General features: G+C 38.5%; 1 protein-coding gene across 1 annotated transcript in view; it reads left to right on the top strand.

Annotated features, from left to right (window-relative positions):
- The first annotated feature begins 9,875 nt into the window (after positions 1–9,875).
- The window catches only part of PALMD (palmdelphin), a 48,880-nt gene continuing 39,482 nt past the window's right edge, over positions 9,876–19,273 (top strand). Inside the window, exon 1 of the mRNA XM_030825007.1 lies at positions 9,876–10,395. Within this exon, the coding sequence (XP_030680867.1) occupies positions 10,351–10,395 (45 nt within the window). The 5' untranslated portion in view covers positions 9,876–10,350. The remainder of the gene's footprint in view (positions 10,396–19,273) is intronic.

Here is a 19,273-nt window from a genome sequence, read left to right as displayed (position 1 = left end):
TTCAAGCAAATTTCAAGGAAAAAGTGATTGTAGACTCTGTTTGCTTACAAAATATTATATTCTAATCTTTAAGCAAATGTCAAAAAAAATGGTTGTGAACTGTTTCCAGTCTTAAAAATCAATTCCACAAATCATCAAAATGATTGAATTTGCGGGTCATGCATAATATCATATTCTATGTCTGGTTAAACCTTGTGCTGTGGTATCTCATTGCAACTGAGGAAAAAATAGAGGTAGGATAGTATGGTGAATAAAGATGGAACCTTTTGTCCAGATAGTTCTAGATTTAAATCCTGGTTTCACTGCTTATTAGATATATCATCCATTGGTAGATTAGTTAATCTTTTTGAATGTCAAATTCCCCCAATCCATTAAGTAGGCCTATAAGGCATTTGACACATATTGTGCAATCAAATGGATCATAATGATTACCATTCAACAATTATCTGTTGTGTCCACTATGTACCAGTCTGCTCTAAGCACTTAGACTACAGATAAAAAATAGACCTTCTCTGTATGGAGGTTGCATTCTAGTGAAAGAAGACAGGCAATAACCCCCCCAAAAAAGTGTGTCATATAGTATTACAGAACATGATAAAGGTAAAAATAAAAATAGAGCCAGATGAGGAGGATTCGTAGTTTCAGAAAGAGGGATTTGTGGTTTTGTATAGTGTAGTCAAGGTAGCCTCACTGAGAAGGTAGCATCTCAGCAAAGCCCTAAGAAGGTGAGAGAATGAGGCATACAGATTTCTAAGGTAAGGGAGTTCCAGCACAGAAGAGAAGTCTAAGCTGGAGATATAAATAAATGCATGAATCTTAGCATCTAAATGGCATTAAAATGAGACTAAATGACATCTTGAAAGTGAGTGGAAAGGAATAGAAAAGAAAAGATCACCAACAACTGCAGCTTTAGTGCACTGCAATTTTAAGACATTGTGAAAAGGAGAAAGAACCAGCAAAGAAGGCTGAGAGGGAGAGAACAATGACAAGGGAATAAAATCAAGACAGGTGTCCTGGAAGCCAAGTTAAGAGAGAAGGAGAGATTAACTCTGCCCAGTGTCATGGAGAGTTTAAGTAAGATAAGCATCTGTACTGTAGATTGTCTTGAAGCCTATTATTTTTTCCTCATTTACTCTTTAAACCATAAAGCTCAAATTACCTCACAATGAAATGGGTATGTTACAGTACCAACAAACCAAAATAATTTTTATTTGATATATGTGGGAAAATTTTTTAATTTGATTTATGTGGTCACCCTACTCACATACTATTTTTTACTTGCCTATGGCAATTAAATCCCTTCCAATGGTCTACTAAAGAATAAAAGGTCTAGGTTTTCTTCTAGGGTTTTTATGGTTTTAGGTCTAACATGTAAGTCTTTAATCCATCTTGAATTAATTTTCGTATAAGGTTTAAGGAAGGGATCCAGTTTCAGCTTTCTACATATGGCTAGCCAGTTTTCCCAGCACCATTTATTAAATAGGGAACCCTTATCCCATTGCTTTTGTCAGGTTTGTCGAAGATCAGATAGTTGTAGATATGTGGCATTATTTCTGAGGGCTCTGTTCTGTTCCATTGATCTATGTCTCTGCTGTGGTACCAGTACCATGCTGTTTTGGTTACTGTAGCCTTGTAGTATAGTTTGAAGTCAGGTAGCATGATGCCTCCAGCTTTGTTCTTTTGGCTTAGGATTGACTTGGCGATGCGGGCTCTTTTTTGGTTCCATATGAACTTTAAAGTAGTTTTTTCCAATTCTGTGAAGAAAGTCATTGGTAGCTTGATGGGGATGGCATTGAATCTATAAATTACCTTGGGCACTATGGCCATTTTTACTGTATTGATTCTTCCAACCCATGAGCATGGAATGTTCTTCCATTTGTTTGTATCCTCTTTTATTTCATTGAGCAGTGGTTTGTAGTTCTCCTTGAAGAGGTCCTTCCCATCCCTTGTAAGTTGGATTCCTAGGTATTTTATTCTCTTTGAAGCAATTGTGAATGGGAGTTCACTCATGATTTGGCTCTCTGTTTGTCTGTTATTGGTGTACAAGAATGCTTGTGATTTTCGTACATTGATTTTGTATCCTGAGACTTTGCTGAAGTTGCTTATCAGCTTAAGGAGATTTTGGGCTGAGACAATGGGGTTTTCTAGATATACAATCATGTCATCTGCAAACAGGGACAGTTTGACTTCCTCTTTCCCTAATTGAATACCCTTTATTTCCTTCTCCTGCCTGATTGCCCTGGCCAGAACTTCCAACACTATGTTGAATAGGAGTGGTGAGACAGGGCATCCCTGTCTTGTGCCAGTTTTCAAAGGGAATGCTTCCAGTTTTTGCCCATTCAGTATGATATTGGCTGTGGGTTTGTCATAGATAGCTCTTATTATTTTGAGATACGTCCCATCAATACCTAATTTATTAAGAGTTTTTAGCATGAAGGTTGTTGGATTTTGTCAAAGGCCTTTTCTGCATCTATTGAGATAATCATGTGGTTTTCGTCTTTGGTTCTGTTTATATGCTGGATTACATTTATTGATTTGCATATATTGAACCAGCCTTACATCCCAGGGATGAAGCCCACTTGATCATGGTGCATGAGCTTTTTGATGTGCTGCTGGATTCGGTTTGCCAGTATTTTATTGAGGATTTTTGCATCAATGTTCATCAAGGATATTGGTCTGAAATTCTCTTTTTTTGTTGTGTCTCTGCCAGGCTTTGGTATCAGGATGATGCTGGCCTCATAAAATGTGTTAGGGAGGATTCTCTCTTTTTCTATCGATTGGAATAGTTTCAGAAGGAATGGTACCAGTTCCTCCTTGTACCTCTGGTAGAATTCGTCTGTGAATCCATCAGGTCCTGGACTCTTTTTGGTTGGTAAGCTATTGATTATTGCCACAATTTCAGAGCCTGTTATTGGTCTATTCAGAGATTCAACTTCTTCCTGGTTTAGTCTTGGGAGGGTGTATTTGTTGAGGAATTTATCCATTTCTATTAGATTTTCTAGTTTATTTGTGTAGAGGTGTTTGTAGTATTCTCTGATGGTAGATTGTATTTCTGTGGGATCGGTGGTGATATCTCCTTTATCATTTTTATTGCATCTATTTGATTCTTCTCTCTTTTATTCTTTATTAGTCTTGCTAGTGGTCTATCAATTTTGTTGATCTTTTCAAAAAACCAGCTCCTGGATTCATTAATTTTTTGAAGGGTTTTTTGTGTCTCTATTTCCTTCAGTTCTGCTCTGATTTTAGTTATTTCTTGCCTTCTGCTAGCTTTTGAATGTGTTTGCTCTTGTTTTTCTCGTTCTTTTAATTGTGATGTCAGGGTGTCAACTTTGGATCTTTCCTGCTTTCTCTTGTGGGCATTTAGTGCTATAAATTTCCCTCTACACACTGCTTTGAATGTGTCCCAGAGATTCTGGTATGTTGTGTTTTTGTTCTCATTGGTTTCAAAGAACATCTTTATTTCTGCCTTCATTTCGTTATGTACCCAGTAGTCATTCAGGAGCAGGTTGTTCAGTTTCCATGTAGTTGAGCAGTTTTGAGTGAGTTTCTTAATCTTGAGTTCTAGTTTGATTGCACTGTGGTCTGAAAGACAGTTTGTTATAATTTCTGTTCTTTTACATTTGCTGAGGAGAGCTTTACTTCCAACTATGTGGTCAATTTTGGAATAGGTGTGGTGTGGTGCTGAAAAAAATGTATATTCTGTTGATTTGCAGTGGAGAGTTCTGTAGGTGTCTATTAGGTCTGCTTGGTGCAGAGCTGAGTTCAATTCCTGGGTATCCTTGTTAACTTTCTGTCTCGTTGATCTGTCTAATGTTGACAGTGGGGTGTTAAAATCTCCCATTATTATTGTGTGGGAGTCTAAGTCTCTTTGTAGGTCACTCAGGACTTGCTTTATGAATCTGGGTGCTCCTGTATTGGGTGCATATATATTTAGGATAGTTAGCTCTTCTTGTTGAATTGATCCCTTTACCATTATATTTAGGCAATACCATTCAGGACATAGGCATGGGCAAGGACTTCATGTCTAAAACACCAAAAGCAATGGCAACAAAAGCCAAAATTGACAAATGGGATCTAATTAAACTAAAGAGCTTCTGCACAGCAAAAGAAACTACCATCAGAGTGAACAGGCAACCTACAAAATGGGAGAAAATTTTTGCAACCTACTCATCTGACAAAGGGCTAATATCCAGAATCTACAATGAACTCAAACAAATTTACAAGAAAAAAACAAACAACCCCATCAAAAAGTGGGCGAAGGACATGAACAGACACTTCTCAAAAGAAGACATTTATGCAGCCAACAGACACATGAAAAAATGCTCATCATCACTGGCCATCAGAGAAATGCACATCAAAACCACAATGAGATACCATCTCACACCAGTTAGAATGGCCATCATTAAAAAGTCAGGAAACAACAGGCGCTGGAGAGGATGTGGAGAAGTAGGAACACTTTTACACTGTTGGTGGGACTGTAAACTAGTTCAACTGTTGTGGAAGTCAGTGTGGCGATTCCTCAGGGATCTAGAACTAGAAATACCATTTGACCCAGCCATCCCATTACTGGGTATATACCCAAAGGACTATAAATCATGCTGCTATAAAGACACATGCACACATATGTTTATTGCGGCACTATTCACAATAGCAAAGACTTGGAACCAATCCAAATGTCCAACAACGATAGACTGGATTAAGAAAATGTGGCACATATACACCATGGAATACTATGCAGCCATAAAAAATGATGAGTTCATGTCCTTTGTAGGGACATGGATGAAACTGGAAACCATCATTCTCAGTAAACTATCACAAGGACAAAAAACCAAACACCGCATGTTCTCACTCATAGGTGGGAATTGAACAATGAGAACACATGGACACAGGAAGGGGAACATCACACTCTGGGGACTGTTGTGGGGTGGGGGGAGGGGGGAGGGACAGCTTTAGGAGATATACCTAATGCTAAATGACGAGTTAATGGGTGCAGCACACCAACATGGCACATGGATACATATGTAACAAACCTGCACATTGTGCACATGTACCCTAAAACTTAAAGTATAATAATAATAATAATAATAAAAAGAATAAAAGGTCGATGAAAAATTCACCTTGTCCAGTGATATGAGAGAATAAGTGTCAGGGATTAAAAAGAGAAAATAGAAACAGACTCATTAGCACATGGTAAATCTGAAAGTGAAGATTTTTGTAATGATTCCTTCAGAGATGTAGTATAAAAAGTAAACACCATATTCTTAGCATGACACTACTTCTGGCCTCCAGAAGTCTGAGAAGTTATAAACAGAGAAAGACGGGAAGAAAAAGAGAGAGAAAGAAAGGCAGAAGAGTGAGAAGGAGAATGAGCATCCAGTTTTTTAACATGGGATCTGGTTTCAAAAAGGCTCTAGAGACGTTTTTCACATATACATTCTAAAAATATTGACTTCCTGCCTTTGGCATCTTTCAATTTTCTCCTGCCACTATTTAATTAGATTTCGTTTCTTTGCGATTTCCTATCTGAAATTTCTAATTCAAGCTCCTATTTTGTACTTCATTTGGAACCTCTCAAATTCTCAACCTTCTCTCCAGTTGAACGCTCTTACTGAAATTTCTTACAGATTTCTTCCTTATTGGTCATTCCCATTGCCATCCCCCTTGGGTTCTAACACATTTGTATTAGCACCTTAAATACTCCTCCTCTACTTACTTTGTCCTTCATGTTCATCCAGTTTGTGGTCTCTGAGTTCAGACCTTCTGAAGGTGAGGAAGAACCCTGGGGACCTTTCCTTTTGTGGAACATCGGCCATTTTTTAGTCTCCTTCTACAGGCGACTCTTTCATAGTCACCCTTCCTGATGGATCTCTTTACCTGAATTTTCCCTCTTTCTATATGTTCTGAGACAGTTGGCAGTTTCATTTCCCTAAAATATGAATCTGATCTTTTCTCTCCAACTTTCCCTGAACATCAAGTTCTATGTATAAATGTGTATCCCTATCAATCTCTCTAATTTCTCCTTTCTGCTCCAGACAGGACAATCTCCCTTATGGACCTCTAACACATTGTTTCACCCCCTCTCATGCTTAGAAATGCCTTCTCTGCTTCTAAAGTCTACTTTCTCCCTGCAGTAGCTTTCCTGCAACTCACATGAATCTCAATTTTCAATTCATATTGCACTCACTGCTAATCCCACACATTACTATCATCACTATGATATATTTTTCTGGGCTCAAATTGTGCAATAGTTGGCACTTTGTTTCATCGGAATACAATAACGGTTGGTTTACTATTCTTTTGTCTTCTAATTGTTTTAAGCATGTGTCTTATCTCTCCAGCCAGACAGTAAATTCATTGTAAGAAAGAGCACTGTCTCATAATCGCTTATATCCCTACCTCCTAATATAATGTCAACTAACTGACTGTAACTTTTAACTCTTGCCATCCTCGTTTACACTGGTTGGAAAACAACAAAAATACTTAGTAAAAGTAGTTCAATAAGATAAATGACAGCAGATAGTCCTCTATTATATATCTATTTTACAAAGGCTGAATTTGGTCATTAATATAAGGTTAATATTTAATGGATGCTAGTTCACTAACGTATGCTGCTTTTTGAACTATAATTCTGGATGTTTTGTGATCCTTCTGTAGTTACAATAAATTTTATAAATCCACCTGAGACTTCTTTCCTGAACTCCAAATTCGTATATCCAATTGCCTACTCAACATCTCCATGTAAAGAACCAATTGACTTTTCCAAAACTTGGTATCCATCCTCTCCCTCAAAAGAAAAAAAAAAAAAAACCTAGTTCATCAACCTCACTATCTCAATTGATGGCGACTTCTATTCACTCAGGCAAAGAGTGATTATGAATCCTCTCTTTCTCTTAAACCCCTATATCCAATCCACCAACAGAATCAAAAGTTATCCATGGTACAACCATGGTACAACCAAGGTGGTAACACTCTCATTGTTACCACTTTGACACAAGCCACCATCATCTCTCATCTGGATTACCGTAATAACATCCTATCTAGTCTTCCTGTTTCACCCTTGCAAAACACTCCTCTGCTCAAAACACCTCAATGTCTTCTCATCCCACACAGAGTAAAAGCTAAAGTCCTTACAATGCCCTACTGGACCCTGCATGAATTGGGACCCGTTACATTTCCAACCAAATTTCCTGTTAACCCTCTCTTAGTCCCAGCTCTCTAAGCACACTAGCCTTGTTCATAAAACATGGCAGGTATGGCCCACCACAGGACATTTGCACAGGCCCTTCCTGATATGCTCTTCCCATAAATATCCTCATCACTAACTCCCACCTCTTCTTCAAGACCTTGCTCAAATGTTGCCTTCTCACTGAGGCTACCTTAGTGACCCAATTCTAAATTGCAACATTCCCTGCCTTAGCCATCTTTATTCTCCTCCCTGCTCTACTTTCTTTCCATAGCGTTTATCACTGTGGCTGATGAGAAAGTGCCTCTCAGACATTGAACTCCAGGAGCATAATTGACCCAAGAGTCCCAGCTGTTTCACTCTGAAATCCATTTCTATGTTTGCTTCAAGGCTATGCTTCCCAGAGGCTACTCCCAGCCAGTGATTGAGCATGGCAAGAATGCTGAAATTCCTGAGAGACACTGGACTACTTTGGTTGCTGACAACTGACGGGTCTCATCATGTGTTTATTCATTCGTTTAGTTGACAATACTAATAATTGTTAATTTTTTAAGCATTTATTATTCATTCTGCACATATTTATTGAGAACTTCTGATGTGTCAGGCACTGTGTTAGGTGTTTGAACAAAATTTCTCCTCTCCTGGAACTTACATTCTGGTAGACAATAAAAGATTAAGTAAACAAAATATAGTAGATGTGGAAATGATGATGTTATTCTGGATCCTATGAGAAACAAATGCCAAGATGGGTTAAATGTACAGAATTTTATTAGGAGAAATGACTGTATGAAAGAACATGGGAGGATAGGCAGAAAAGGCTGGAGCTGGACATGTCTAAGAGGCAGGTGAAAGAGAGAGGGAGGGAAAGTTGAGTGGAAGCATCCTAATCTGTACTGCAGTCCAAGGGAGATTGTCAAGGCCATCAGAGCTCTGGCTCCAGGATTCCACTCAGGTCCCCCAGATTTTCCCAGCTCCAGCCTTTTCTGCCTACCACCCACACGATGGTGCCAATCAGTTGTTGCAACTCTGCTGCCTCCTAAATTCCCACATCCTCTTTTTTTTAATCTTGTCCTCTCCTACACTAGCAAAATCTTGGGTTTTCCTCTAGCAGAAATGAGATTTGAGAGGTAAATTGTTTTTAGGAAAAGATCCAGACTAATAATTGGATGACTGCCCATTTGTTCTGGGCACCAAATATGCAATTCTGACTAAGATATTTATCATTACTGCTTTCTTGTCTTTAATTTCAGCCAGGATCTACAAATAAACATAATCAGAAGTCTTGAAGGTTTGATTTTTTTTTTACGCTTAAATATGCATCCAACAGTAATCAAACTTGGCACACACCCAAACAATCCTCCCATTCTCTGGTCTCCCTAAGTATCCCTTCTGAGGATGTATGAGCAAGGACAAACTACTCTCAAGTATAATTTCAGACTCTTAAAACATGGGTTTCACCTTATAGTGACTGACGGGATGAGGGCTCTGTGGCTGGGGAACTCCAGCCAACAATGTGGGGAAACCTCAGTAGGGCCAATAAGTTTCTCCAGAGGACATTCCCACACCATTCTGCCTTAGGCTGTTACACCCAGCTGTAGTGTTCTAGGAGCTAGACAGAGGAGGAGGCTGGGGATCCAACCCCTTCTCATAAAGACTGACTTAACCTTCAGCCTGTGCCTCTCCTTGCCCCGTGTCCTTGGGCAGTCCTTGATGAATGCCACTTATAAAGTCAGGCAGCTGGTGTTCCAATCCTGGCCTTGCTACTTACTAGCTATATGGCAAATTACCTCTCTGAGCCTATTCCCTCATTTTTAAAGTAGGGATTATAGCACTTATCTCTCAGCACTTTGCAAGTATGCATTTGCCTATAGAAAGAATGCAACAAATACTAGCTATTATTATTACTAATATCAAAACTGCAAAAGAAATTAAACCATATGTTCAATGTTTGGGTTGTCCTTTTACCCTTTTCAGCTGAATGTTGATATGAAAGTGCTTAATAGCATTCAAACACATAATAATAAGTTAGTTGGTAATTAGGATTCACTTCAGCAAAATTTAATTAAAGAACCTGTAGGGAAAAGAAAACAGACAGAGCCAATTGTATAGCTTCCCAGCCTCTGCTTTCACCTAAGAGTCTCACTGGGCTTGCCTGCCTTTTTCTAAAGGGTGGGGGAATATTCACACAGTGCCGGGCTCCAGGCAGTTACCGAATGTCTCATCACATTTTCAAAGGCTCCCTCCTCTCTCTTGCGTAACCGGTGAGGTCAAAATGGGCACCTTCCTGAAAGCCAAGAGTGTCATTTCTGAACAGCGTCCAAGAAAGAACTGCATTCCACAGAAATCCAAGTCAAGCAATAACAAAAGGTGGCACTTGGTGTTTAAGCCACACTAAATACCTTGGTGGGCCAACTTCTTAATATAGTCACATTAACACCTTTGATTTCTCCAAAACCTAAAGATTCCAAAGTTTGCAACAAATTGCTGAGCAGGGGGGTCAGGGGTGGGGTGTAGAAGGAGGAGAACAAACCAACGTAAATTTACCACTACATGAAGTTTAAAGTAGCTATAGATTGTCGTATTATTATCAAAGGCAATCAGTGGAAGAAAGGCAAACAAGTGACTTGGCACTTCTGCCTCAGTCAAGGTAAGGCTCTCTCCCCTACAGATAGCGAGCAGGTAAACCAGCTTTGTACAAACACACACAGACCCACACATCCGGGGATGGCTGTGTGTTGCCAGAGCAGAGGCTGATTAAACAGTGTGTTGGCTCTCTGTGTCACTCCTGGAAAATACTGAATTGGGTAAGGAACAGTTAATAAGAAAATGTGCCTTGCTAACTGTGCACATTACAACAAAGAGCTGGCAGCTCCTGAAGGAAAAGGGCTTGTGCCGCTGCCGTTCAAACTTGTCAGTCAACTCATGCCAGCAGCCTCAGCGTCTGCCTCCCCAGCACACCCTCATTACATGTGTCTGTCTGGCCTGATCTGTGCATCTGCTCGGAGACGCTCCTGACAAGTCGGGAATTTCTCCATTTCTCCACTGGTGCAAAGAGCGGATTTCTCCCTGCTTCTCTACTGTCACCCCCGCTCTTCTCCCCCAGGAGGCTCCTTGATTTATGGTAGCTTTGGACTGGCTTCCCCGTCTGACTGTCCTTGACTTCTAGAATGGAAGAAGCTGAGCTGGTGAAGGGAAGACTCCAGGCTATCACAGTAAGTCTGCATACAGTTATAACTCATTAAGGTGGTTGCTTAGAGGAAGGCAGACCATGGCCGGCTGCCCCTGTCGCTGAGCCCTCGTAAGTGGAAAAACAGAACTGTCAGCCTTCAGGGACGCGTCCCTGTTTCTCTCTTAACCCTTATGACCCTCTGTAACTCTGGGGCTTCAGAACCTGAGTGCAGGTCAAATGTTCTTGATTTTCAAAAAAGCTGTGCCTGCATTTTAAACAACAATCAAAAGCTGTTAAGGCAGTCTGATTAACTATCTTTCACACTCTGAGTACCTTAGAAATGCAGTTTTTCCTTAAATGTCCATTTGACTGGCATTAGATAAAAAAACAGATCCCCAACTTGGAAACTTTTTTAAGCTATGAATGCCTCAAAAAGTTAGAATTTTTTTTAAAGAGAGAAAAAGAAATTTTAAAAATGACCTGAAACTTTGTATTTGTAGTGTGGTAGCATGTTCCAGAAAGCCTAAGATAATTAAAATGAATGTTAATATATGTAATTTAAGCATTAAACAAAAGTAGGTAAAAGCACGTATCAGATTAATTCTAAGATATCAGTTTCCAGCAGAGTCACAAACTGAATAAGATCCTGATAAAGGAATGCAGTGCATGCAGTGGATTTGGAAAATATTTTGTTAATACCGAGAAGGAAAATCATACATTTTTTATGTCTGTTCCGGGAAAAAGTCAAAGCCAGAAATAAATTACTTTTCTTAAATGATCCAGCTTTCTTTTTAATTTTATAAAACCCTGTATTTGGCAGTAACTTGGAAATCAGTGTCACAATCATTTATCACTAGCTATAACTTTTGATGTAATTGTTTTAGGAAGAAAAAGATCTTTGGAAAGCAATATCCCAATTTCTCAGCATTTTCTGCCACTGACATTAGGTATAGGAAAAAAATGAGTACTTTTTAAAAACTGATGCTAGATCAGGGATTTTTTGTTGTTGTTGTTCTTAAAATTTTCATTGCATAACTAATTATGCTAATCCTAATTTAGATTTTTTACTAATTGATACAATGTCTTAGTTTCACCCAGAAAACATTCAGTAAATTGAAATGTCTTCTTAGCCAATAGTAAGACACCAGAAGTCTATTGATAAGATTGACACTTTTCCATAAAACAATGCTTTGTTAAATGTCTAGCTTCTAATTATTACATTTTCCTCTCTTCAGAAAACCTTGGTCAGGATTATTGTTTGTTTTGTTTTGTTCTTTTTTGTTATTAAACTCAGCCACCATCTCAGCTGTCCTGCTTTAAGGGACAGGAACTCGACTCTGCTCTGTTGTTTTTGGCATGGGCCTTTTACATTACAGCTGTTGTCTAAAGGTTACTTTATTAGACTGCGTGAGTTGTGTGGTCACAAGCTCCACTATTTCTAATGCTTATATCTCCTAATTAGCTAATTGAAATAGACAAGTAGACCCTTGTTCTGAATTTTCCTCTTTCAGTTGGGGCACACCCTTGCTCAAGCCCTTTTTCCCTCCAGTGTACCTTATAACTCTTACCAAAGCCACACATGTTCCAAAGATACGGCTGTATACAGTTATTTCTAAGGCTAGGAATCTTAGTCACTGAAAGTTCCAAACGCAAATAGAGACAGAAAATCCTCATAATGTCTTAAAAACCATCAAGAGAGTAAGTAGGTTCCTGAATATACAGATGTATGCTTTTTTGATGATTAAAAAAAATTTTTTGGATTATTCCATCAGCCTAAATATATCCCATTAGAAGGGATTAAACAAATCTCCCAAGTAAGATCACAAAGTAATTCTAGCTTGGAAGTAATACACTTGTTTAAAGGTTGTAGGGAAAAACTGGAAAAAGTTTATGGGAACAAATTTCTCATAAACCAGCCTACACCTCACCAGGCTAAATCCAGTCACATTTGTCACCACCTAGAGGAAAAGTGGAGCAGTGGTGTGTCCATGGAAACAACACATCCACTCTCCTCCCTCTTGGACGCCCTGGGACATGCCAGCTTCCCTCGCCCTCGCCCTTGTCTTGCCCAGGAAGCCACCTCAGCTAGTCTCTTTCCCCCTAGGAAAATAAAATCAGAGTATGCTGAGAGTTTGCAAGAATTATTTCATTTTTGGAAGTACTTAAGCCTCAGAATCTCCAATCTAGACTAAAACTCAGAGTATCTTCTCATTTTAGCTTTTTTCTCCTACTTACCTACACTGAAATAATTTTTTGTATACTTCAAGAATGAAATCAGAAGGCAATTCCCCAATGCACCCAGACGTAGCAACACATAGACCTCACTTTGGAAGAAAAAAAAAAACTTTTACACTCTAGGATTTATTTGATTTTTACATTAAAATTTGTTTCTCCAATTGCTGGCTATAAAATAAAATAATCCTCACAGTTGTATTTATTCTACCTGGTTTCAAGTGCCTAAAGAGTCATTATTTTCACTGCAAAGAATTGAAAAAAATAAATATATATACGTAGAATTTGACAGAACAAAGATCCAAGTGTCAGTCTTTTTCTTTTTCTCAAAAAAAAAAAAAAGGTTAAACACATTAAGTAGTTGAAATATGACACTTAGGCTCTCAAATTGAAAACTAAATTACTATCGTGATGCCATTCATTTCTCATATCAGATCAGTAAATTGAATTTTAGATTAGTCAGATGTCTTCTCAAAGATTTACAGAGAATAAGAGCAAAATTATGAAAGTATGCAGAGACAATTGTTCAAGGGTAGGTACTTCAGTTTGGGTATACCACATATAGATTCTATTTTACACAATTACTTTCATGTTCTTCCTTAATACTTTATCCATGCACCAACTCTTCCCTTACCAAATTAATGGTCAAAGTACCCCTTTGCCTAGAAGTTCAGTTTTCAACTATAATTTAAAAACAGGGCTGCTTAAAATTAATTATTATGTTTGATCTTTAAAATGTCTCTTGAGGCCCTTTTCAAGTCAGTACACACTTGAACAAATAGCTGATCTTTCTACAAAAGGTGAGATAATTGAAACTCAATAGTATTTTGAAATAGACTAGTAATTTGAAATTCACCTTTAACAATACTGGAACTGAGGATACCCATGACTCCAGCATTCTCGAGAAGCGTGAGATGAAGGACTGAATGTACCACTGACAGAGTTATCCCTACAGAGTTACTGTCTGAAAGTGAACGTGGCCCACACTGAAGAACAATGAAAAGGCCCAGGGGTCTCTCCTCAGAAACACAAAGATTCCCTTAGGATGAGTAACATTGCGTATACTCTTAACATCTCCTCCACAGCTAACACATTTTCTTACCCCCATGCCTACAGCGACATTGGAAAATACCATTACAAATATGGATATGCTCAAACTGGAAAACTAGATCTTAAACTGTCTTGCTATCATAGACTCAGTTCTATTTGAAGGATGAACTCAGAGGAAGTTTAAGAACTAGAATCCAATTTCAGAGAACAGACTCAACTGAGGAAAAGAGAGGAAGAAGAAAGCTGACATTTTTATTCTCCTCCAGGCTTACCTTTAACTGTAAGGAATGTGTGTTATCAACACAGTCTCTCATGCCTTTATTCAATTAATGGTTATTAGGCACCTACTATGCACCAAGCCTTGTGCATTTAAATGAAAAGAAGTGAAATAAGGGGAGTCTGGAGTGTGAGGAGTGGGAATGGGAGTGCGTTGTAAGTTAAAATAGAGTGGTCAGGGTGGGCTTCACAAAGAGGGTGACGTCTGAGCCTAGATGTGAAGGAGGTGAGTTCTGTCAAAAGTTAGACAATAAAAATAATCACAAGTACAAGCACCTGCTTAGGACTGCTTCCATTTGGAAAGGAGCCATACAAAGTCCTGACACTGGAATTTGAGCAACAGAGCCAGATTTTGCCGGCCAAAGCTGCTCATGATGAAAAAAAAAAAAAAAGCTCTCACATTTCCCCCAATCCACTCCCTACTGCTTTCCACTCCCAAATACCCAAATAAATTTTTCTTGACTTGGAAATATAGGAATTTAAGAGACATGGAGTTCTTTACATAAAACAGAAATCTCCGCAGTACAAGGACCAATATTAAAACAAGAACATGAACACAGATGGGTTCTAGTTATTTCTTTAGCACATGTTCCCTGTTACAAGTGTCTCTGGGCACTCTACCTCATCTTGTTCCCTTTTTGTCAGTATCTGGGCTCTTCTAACAGTCAGTAAGACAGTTAGTGACCCAAAAGCAAGACCTGCTGTGTGATTTGTGGGGCCCAAAACACAAGGTAATGTGTTGGCCCTTGTTCAAAAGGTATTCAAAATTTCAAGGTGGTGACAACAGAGCTTTGATCTAAGTGCTAGGCCCTTCTGAGCATGATGACCTGGGTGACTTCACAGGTCACAAACCCAAGAAGTCAGCCCTGCTTCTGTATTCCAGACTGGCCATATATATTTTTCCTTATTCGCTCTATCTGAATGAATAAGAGAGTAAAAACAAGTGTAAACTAGCCTGGGTCTTTAACAAAGGCATACCTTAACATGTGTTTGGATCATTGTATTTAGAGTTCTAAGGAATTCTTAAAGTACTAGTGGCCAAAGAATGCATAATGCCCAATTGTTAACCAACATACCTCATGATTAAGACATAGTTAGAGGAACAACTTCTAATTTGTCAAGAGCTTCCAAAGAAATTCACATGAAGATGGTACATGAAGATGTAGCAATCTTCTAAATAAAAAAGTCCCATGCCGGAATATTCAACAATGAAACCTCAGCACAATTTTCCACAGTGCTGTACCAAGATTACATGTTTCTTCCAGAGAGGGAAAGGTTTCTTCAAACAAATGTGGTATGCCACACTTCTTTGCCAAACATAATAGCCCACCCATAAAGGAGACCATGTGATGAGGTATAATAATTTTGATAGCTCATTAAGGAAACTGCTTTTTGATAACTGGGGAAGGTTTTTCCACTGTGCAACAAAATGATAATGCTACTTTGCTAACTCCTCTACTGACAAAGATCCCCATGAACTTTCTGAACATTACTGGATGGTTGAAAGGAAAAGCTGCTTCTTTAGAAAACTGTGATTAAAACAAATTAGAGAATAAGCATCTAAGACTAACCAGAGTATAAACAAATGCAACACGGTTCAATGCTAAAACTGCAATAGGACTTCCACTTTATAATCTATAGTCTCAAACTACCTACCCTCTCTTAAAAAGAAATAAGAATATTTTAATTTATTTAAATGATAGTAATGTCATTTTGGGAAGAGACTCCATGAAAATTTACCGCCTTAAGAAGTTCCCTTACCCAGAACCCTGTGGCATGCACATTTTCCTAAAACATCATCAAAGCAGTTTGAATGAGATCTATACTTACAGTTTTTACATAAAATCCCAGGGACTGAGAGGATTCAGTCAAGCCACTTAAGACGTAGAGCTAGTTTTTTCTAAGCATCAAGTTTTCAATCTATTAAATGCATCAGTGATTGGCACAGGATGATGTAACATGGCAAAGTGGGCTACAACAGCTATTCCTAATCAATTATGCTAACAACTCTGGAATAAAATGGACATCTAAGAAAAAGAATTGTGAGATTTCTAACAATAATAACAGTGCCTATTCTTACATAGCATTTAGGCTATGAAAAATAAAACTTTCACATCCATTTTATCTCATTTGTCCAAGTAGCCCTATGAGTATTTTCAAAAGTATATGTTATCATTCCCATTTTATAGCAGAAAGCCTAGGCCAAGAAAAGCTAAGGAATTGGTCAAATGTTGGAACTTGAATCTATTCCTCTGCTCATCAGATTCTCTGACCACAGCATCATGATAAATTTTTATAAACATCAAAATCACACCCCTGACCCCTGTTCAGGACTTCCTCAGATTCCTGGCTGGACATGGTAGCTCATGTCTATAATCCCAGCACTTTGGGAGGTTGAGGCGGGCGGATCACTTAAGGCCAGGAGTTCAAAACCAGCCTGGCCAACATGGTGAAACCCTGTCTCTACTAAAAATACAAAAATTAGCTGGGCATGATGGTCTGCACCTGTAATCCCAGCTACTTGGGAAGCTGAGGCACGAGAATCGCTTGAACCTGGGAGGCAGAGGTTGCAGTGAGCTGTGATTACGTCACTGCACTCCAGCCTCGGTAACAGAGCAAGACTCCATCAGAAAAGAAAAGACAGAAAAGAGAAAAGGAAAGGAAAGAAAAGAAAAAAGAAAGAAAGGAAAGGAAAGGAGAAAAGAAAAGAACTTCCTCAGATTTCTATTGTTCACTCTTATTAATACAGTTTGACGTGGAGCCGAGAAGAAACTATGGAGGGTCTGCTTTGCTTAACCACATTTTCTAACCCGAAACAGTTCTCCACCTCTGCAGTCTCCTCCCACCTTCCCCAGTTTGCAAGGAATAGAAGTGGGCAAGAAGAGACTGCGGTGTCATTTCAGAAGTATTTGTTATTGTTTTTAAGAGGTTTGGAACAGAATCAAAGTCATTTTTCAGAGCACCTAATAGTTCAGGCCCCTTTTGCCTCTGCCTTCCTCCCCATCCCACTTCCTTTACGTAGCCTCTTCCCTGCAGCCAGGAATTCTCAAGACAAAGACATCCTTGCATCTTTCACAGTTCCAAACAAAACAAAACAAAAAAACCGTCCTGAGTGAGTGAACGAATGAACGAACAAATACAATCAAGCTGAGAAAGGGTGAAAGCTAATGATTGTCTGGCCTGCTGACAGATTTTTTTTCACTGAAGACTGGCCAAATTTACCATCGCCCCTTGATTATTCAGGGGTCTGTTTTGTGTTTGTTGTTTATCCTGGTTTTGTTTTGTTTTGTCACTATTTGTTAGAACAAACAAGATAGGGTAGACAAAGGAATAAAAGAGTAAAACACACGCTGGATTCTGTTTAGAGGTCTGTTAGAATGTGTTGTAAGGTTGGGAAAGAAGACTACAATTACTTGATAAATGAGGTTTAGAAAATTTGTGCTTTTTAATTCACCCCGTAAATAGTAGTGATAACCATGCCCAATTTCCATGGCTAACTTCAGAATTAGGATATTTCAAAGCTGGATGCAGACCTAATTATTGGAACAGAAGAAAATGTAGAAACTTCTTTATCCACGTCCTCACTCTCTTTACACCATGCTCAAGTTCACCCAGCTTCTCCTTGAGCACTTCAGTATCACATGGATCAACACCCCCCAAAACACCCTTTTCCATTTGAGAACAGCTCTCTGGGTTAAGAGTTCTGATATAATGTACCAGAATCTGGCCGCCTTTAACTTCCACCCAATCTTCATGACTCCTGCCACTGAAGCTATACAGTTTTGTTTCTGGATTTCAGTCATTCTTCACAGACTCATTCCAGACAATCTCCAAAATGTCAGCGTAACTGTTAGAAGTTGGTGCTAAAAGTTGATCAGAACTCTGATGAGTATAGAGACCTTTGGTGCTATAATGTCTCTTATTTGGGGAATTGTATTTCTACTGATATATTTGGAAAGCAATAAGGAAGAAAGAAAATAATAAAAATAAAAGATAAAAAAGCATCACCCCTGGTATTGTAGAAAATCAGGTTCAACACAAGTTCCACCACTCGATCAATCACATGACTTGAGAAAGTTAATGAACTCTCTAGTTTTCATCTTCAGTGTCTCTAAAGTTAAGAATTGACTTGAAAGTTCAGTAAAGAAGCCAGATACCCGCCCCATCTGGGATGTGGGGAGTGCCTCTGCCCGGCCGCCCCATCTGGGAGGTCTACCACAGAGGCCAGAAGCAATGTGGGGGCTGGACGTGGTGGCTCACGCCTGTAGTCCCAGTACTCTGGGAGGCCGAGGCGGGTTGATCACTTGAGGCTAGGAGTTCGAGACCAGCCTGGCCAACATGGCAAAACATATGAAAAATACAACTGACAAACCAACCAACCAACCAAGCGACAACAAAACAGGTCTACCCTGGAGTCACACTCTAATTTTTTCTATTTTCCTCCCTTTCTGATCCTTTATCCCACTTTCTTTTTCTTCCTCTTCCTTCTCCTTCTTCTTTGTCAAATAGAGGATTGAGTTATTATCATTGATCTACACAAAGTCCCTCTCTCATTTATTTTCTTTAATTCCCACCCCCCATTTCTATTCCCCGTCTTCCCATGTGCAACCTTCCTAATATGTTTGATGTGCATCTTTTTGTTTGTATGTACTTTTAGAAAATGTTTATTGTTTTGTGTGCAAAAAAAATTTAAAAAAAAGAAGCCAGATACACAATGAATATATAAAAAGCAGTAGCTTTCTGAAAAACAAAAATTAATCAGAAAATATAACGTGAAAATATCCTACCCTTAATAGCTATAATATTTTACAATGTTAAAATTTAAAAATAATACTAGTAAGGAAGTATGCCAGATTTAGACAAAGAAATGTTTGCATTTTTATACCTACTAAGGAAATGTGCAGTATTTATACAACAAAACTTTACCAAGTGACATACTATATGTGACAAGAGACACACACTATTCCTGAAAGTGCAGTTTTAAAACAGAAAAGCTATCATACACTTCCAAATTTATTTTAAGTTTAATACAGTTTCAATCAATATCTCCAAGGAGGTATTCTCATCCACAGTATAAATTGTGGTCAATTTATATTACTAAACATGTAAAAATAATCCCAATTTTATATGAACTATAATAAATTATGCAGATATAAATCTTATATAACATTATCAATCTCTGATTATCTCTGGATAGTGACCATTAAGAGTAACTTTTTAAATTTCATCAAGGTCTGTAGATTTTTTTTGATTGGTTGGTTGCTTGGTTGATTTCTCTGATTTGGTGGAGAATGTGGATAAATAAGGAATTAGTTGGGTTTTCAATTTTGTTTCTGTTGGAATTTAACAAAATGATTCCAAAG

The sequence above is a fragment of the Nomascus leucogenys genome, chromosome 12 (assembly GCF_006542625.1).
Source record: "Nomascus leucogenys isolate Asia chromosome 12, Asia_NLE_v1, whole genome shotgun sequence".
In the NCBI taxonomy this organism is placed as follows: domain Eukaryota; kingdom Metazoa; phylum Chordata; class Mammalia; order Primates; family Hylobatidae; genus Nomascus; species Nomascus leucogenys.
This window is presented reverse-complemented; position numbering and strand designations above follow the sequence as displayed.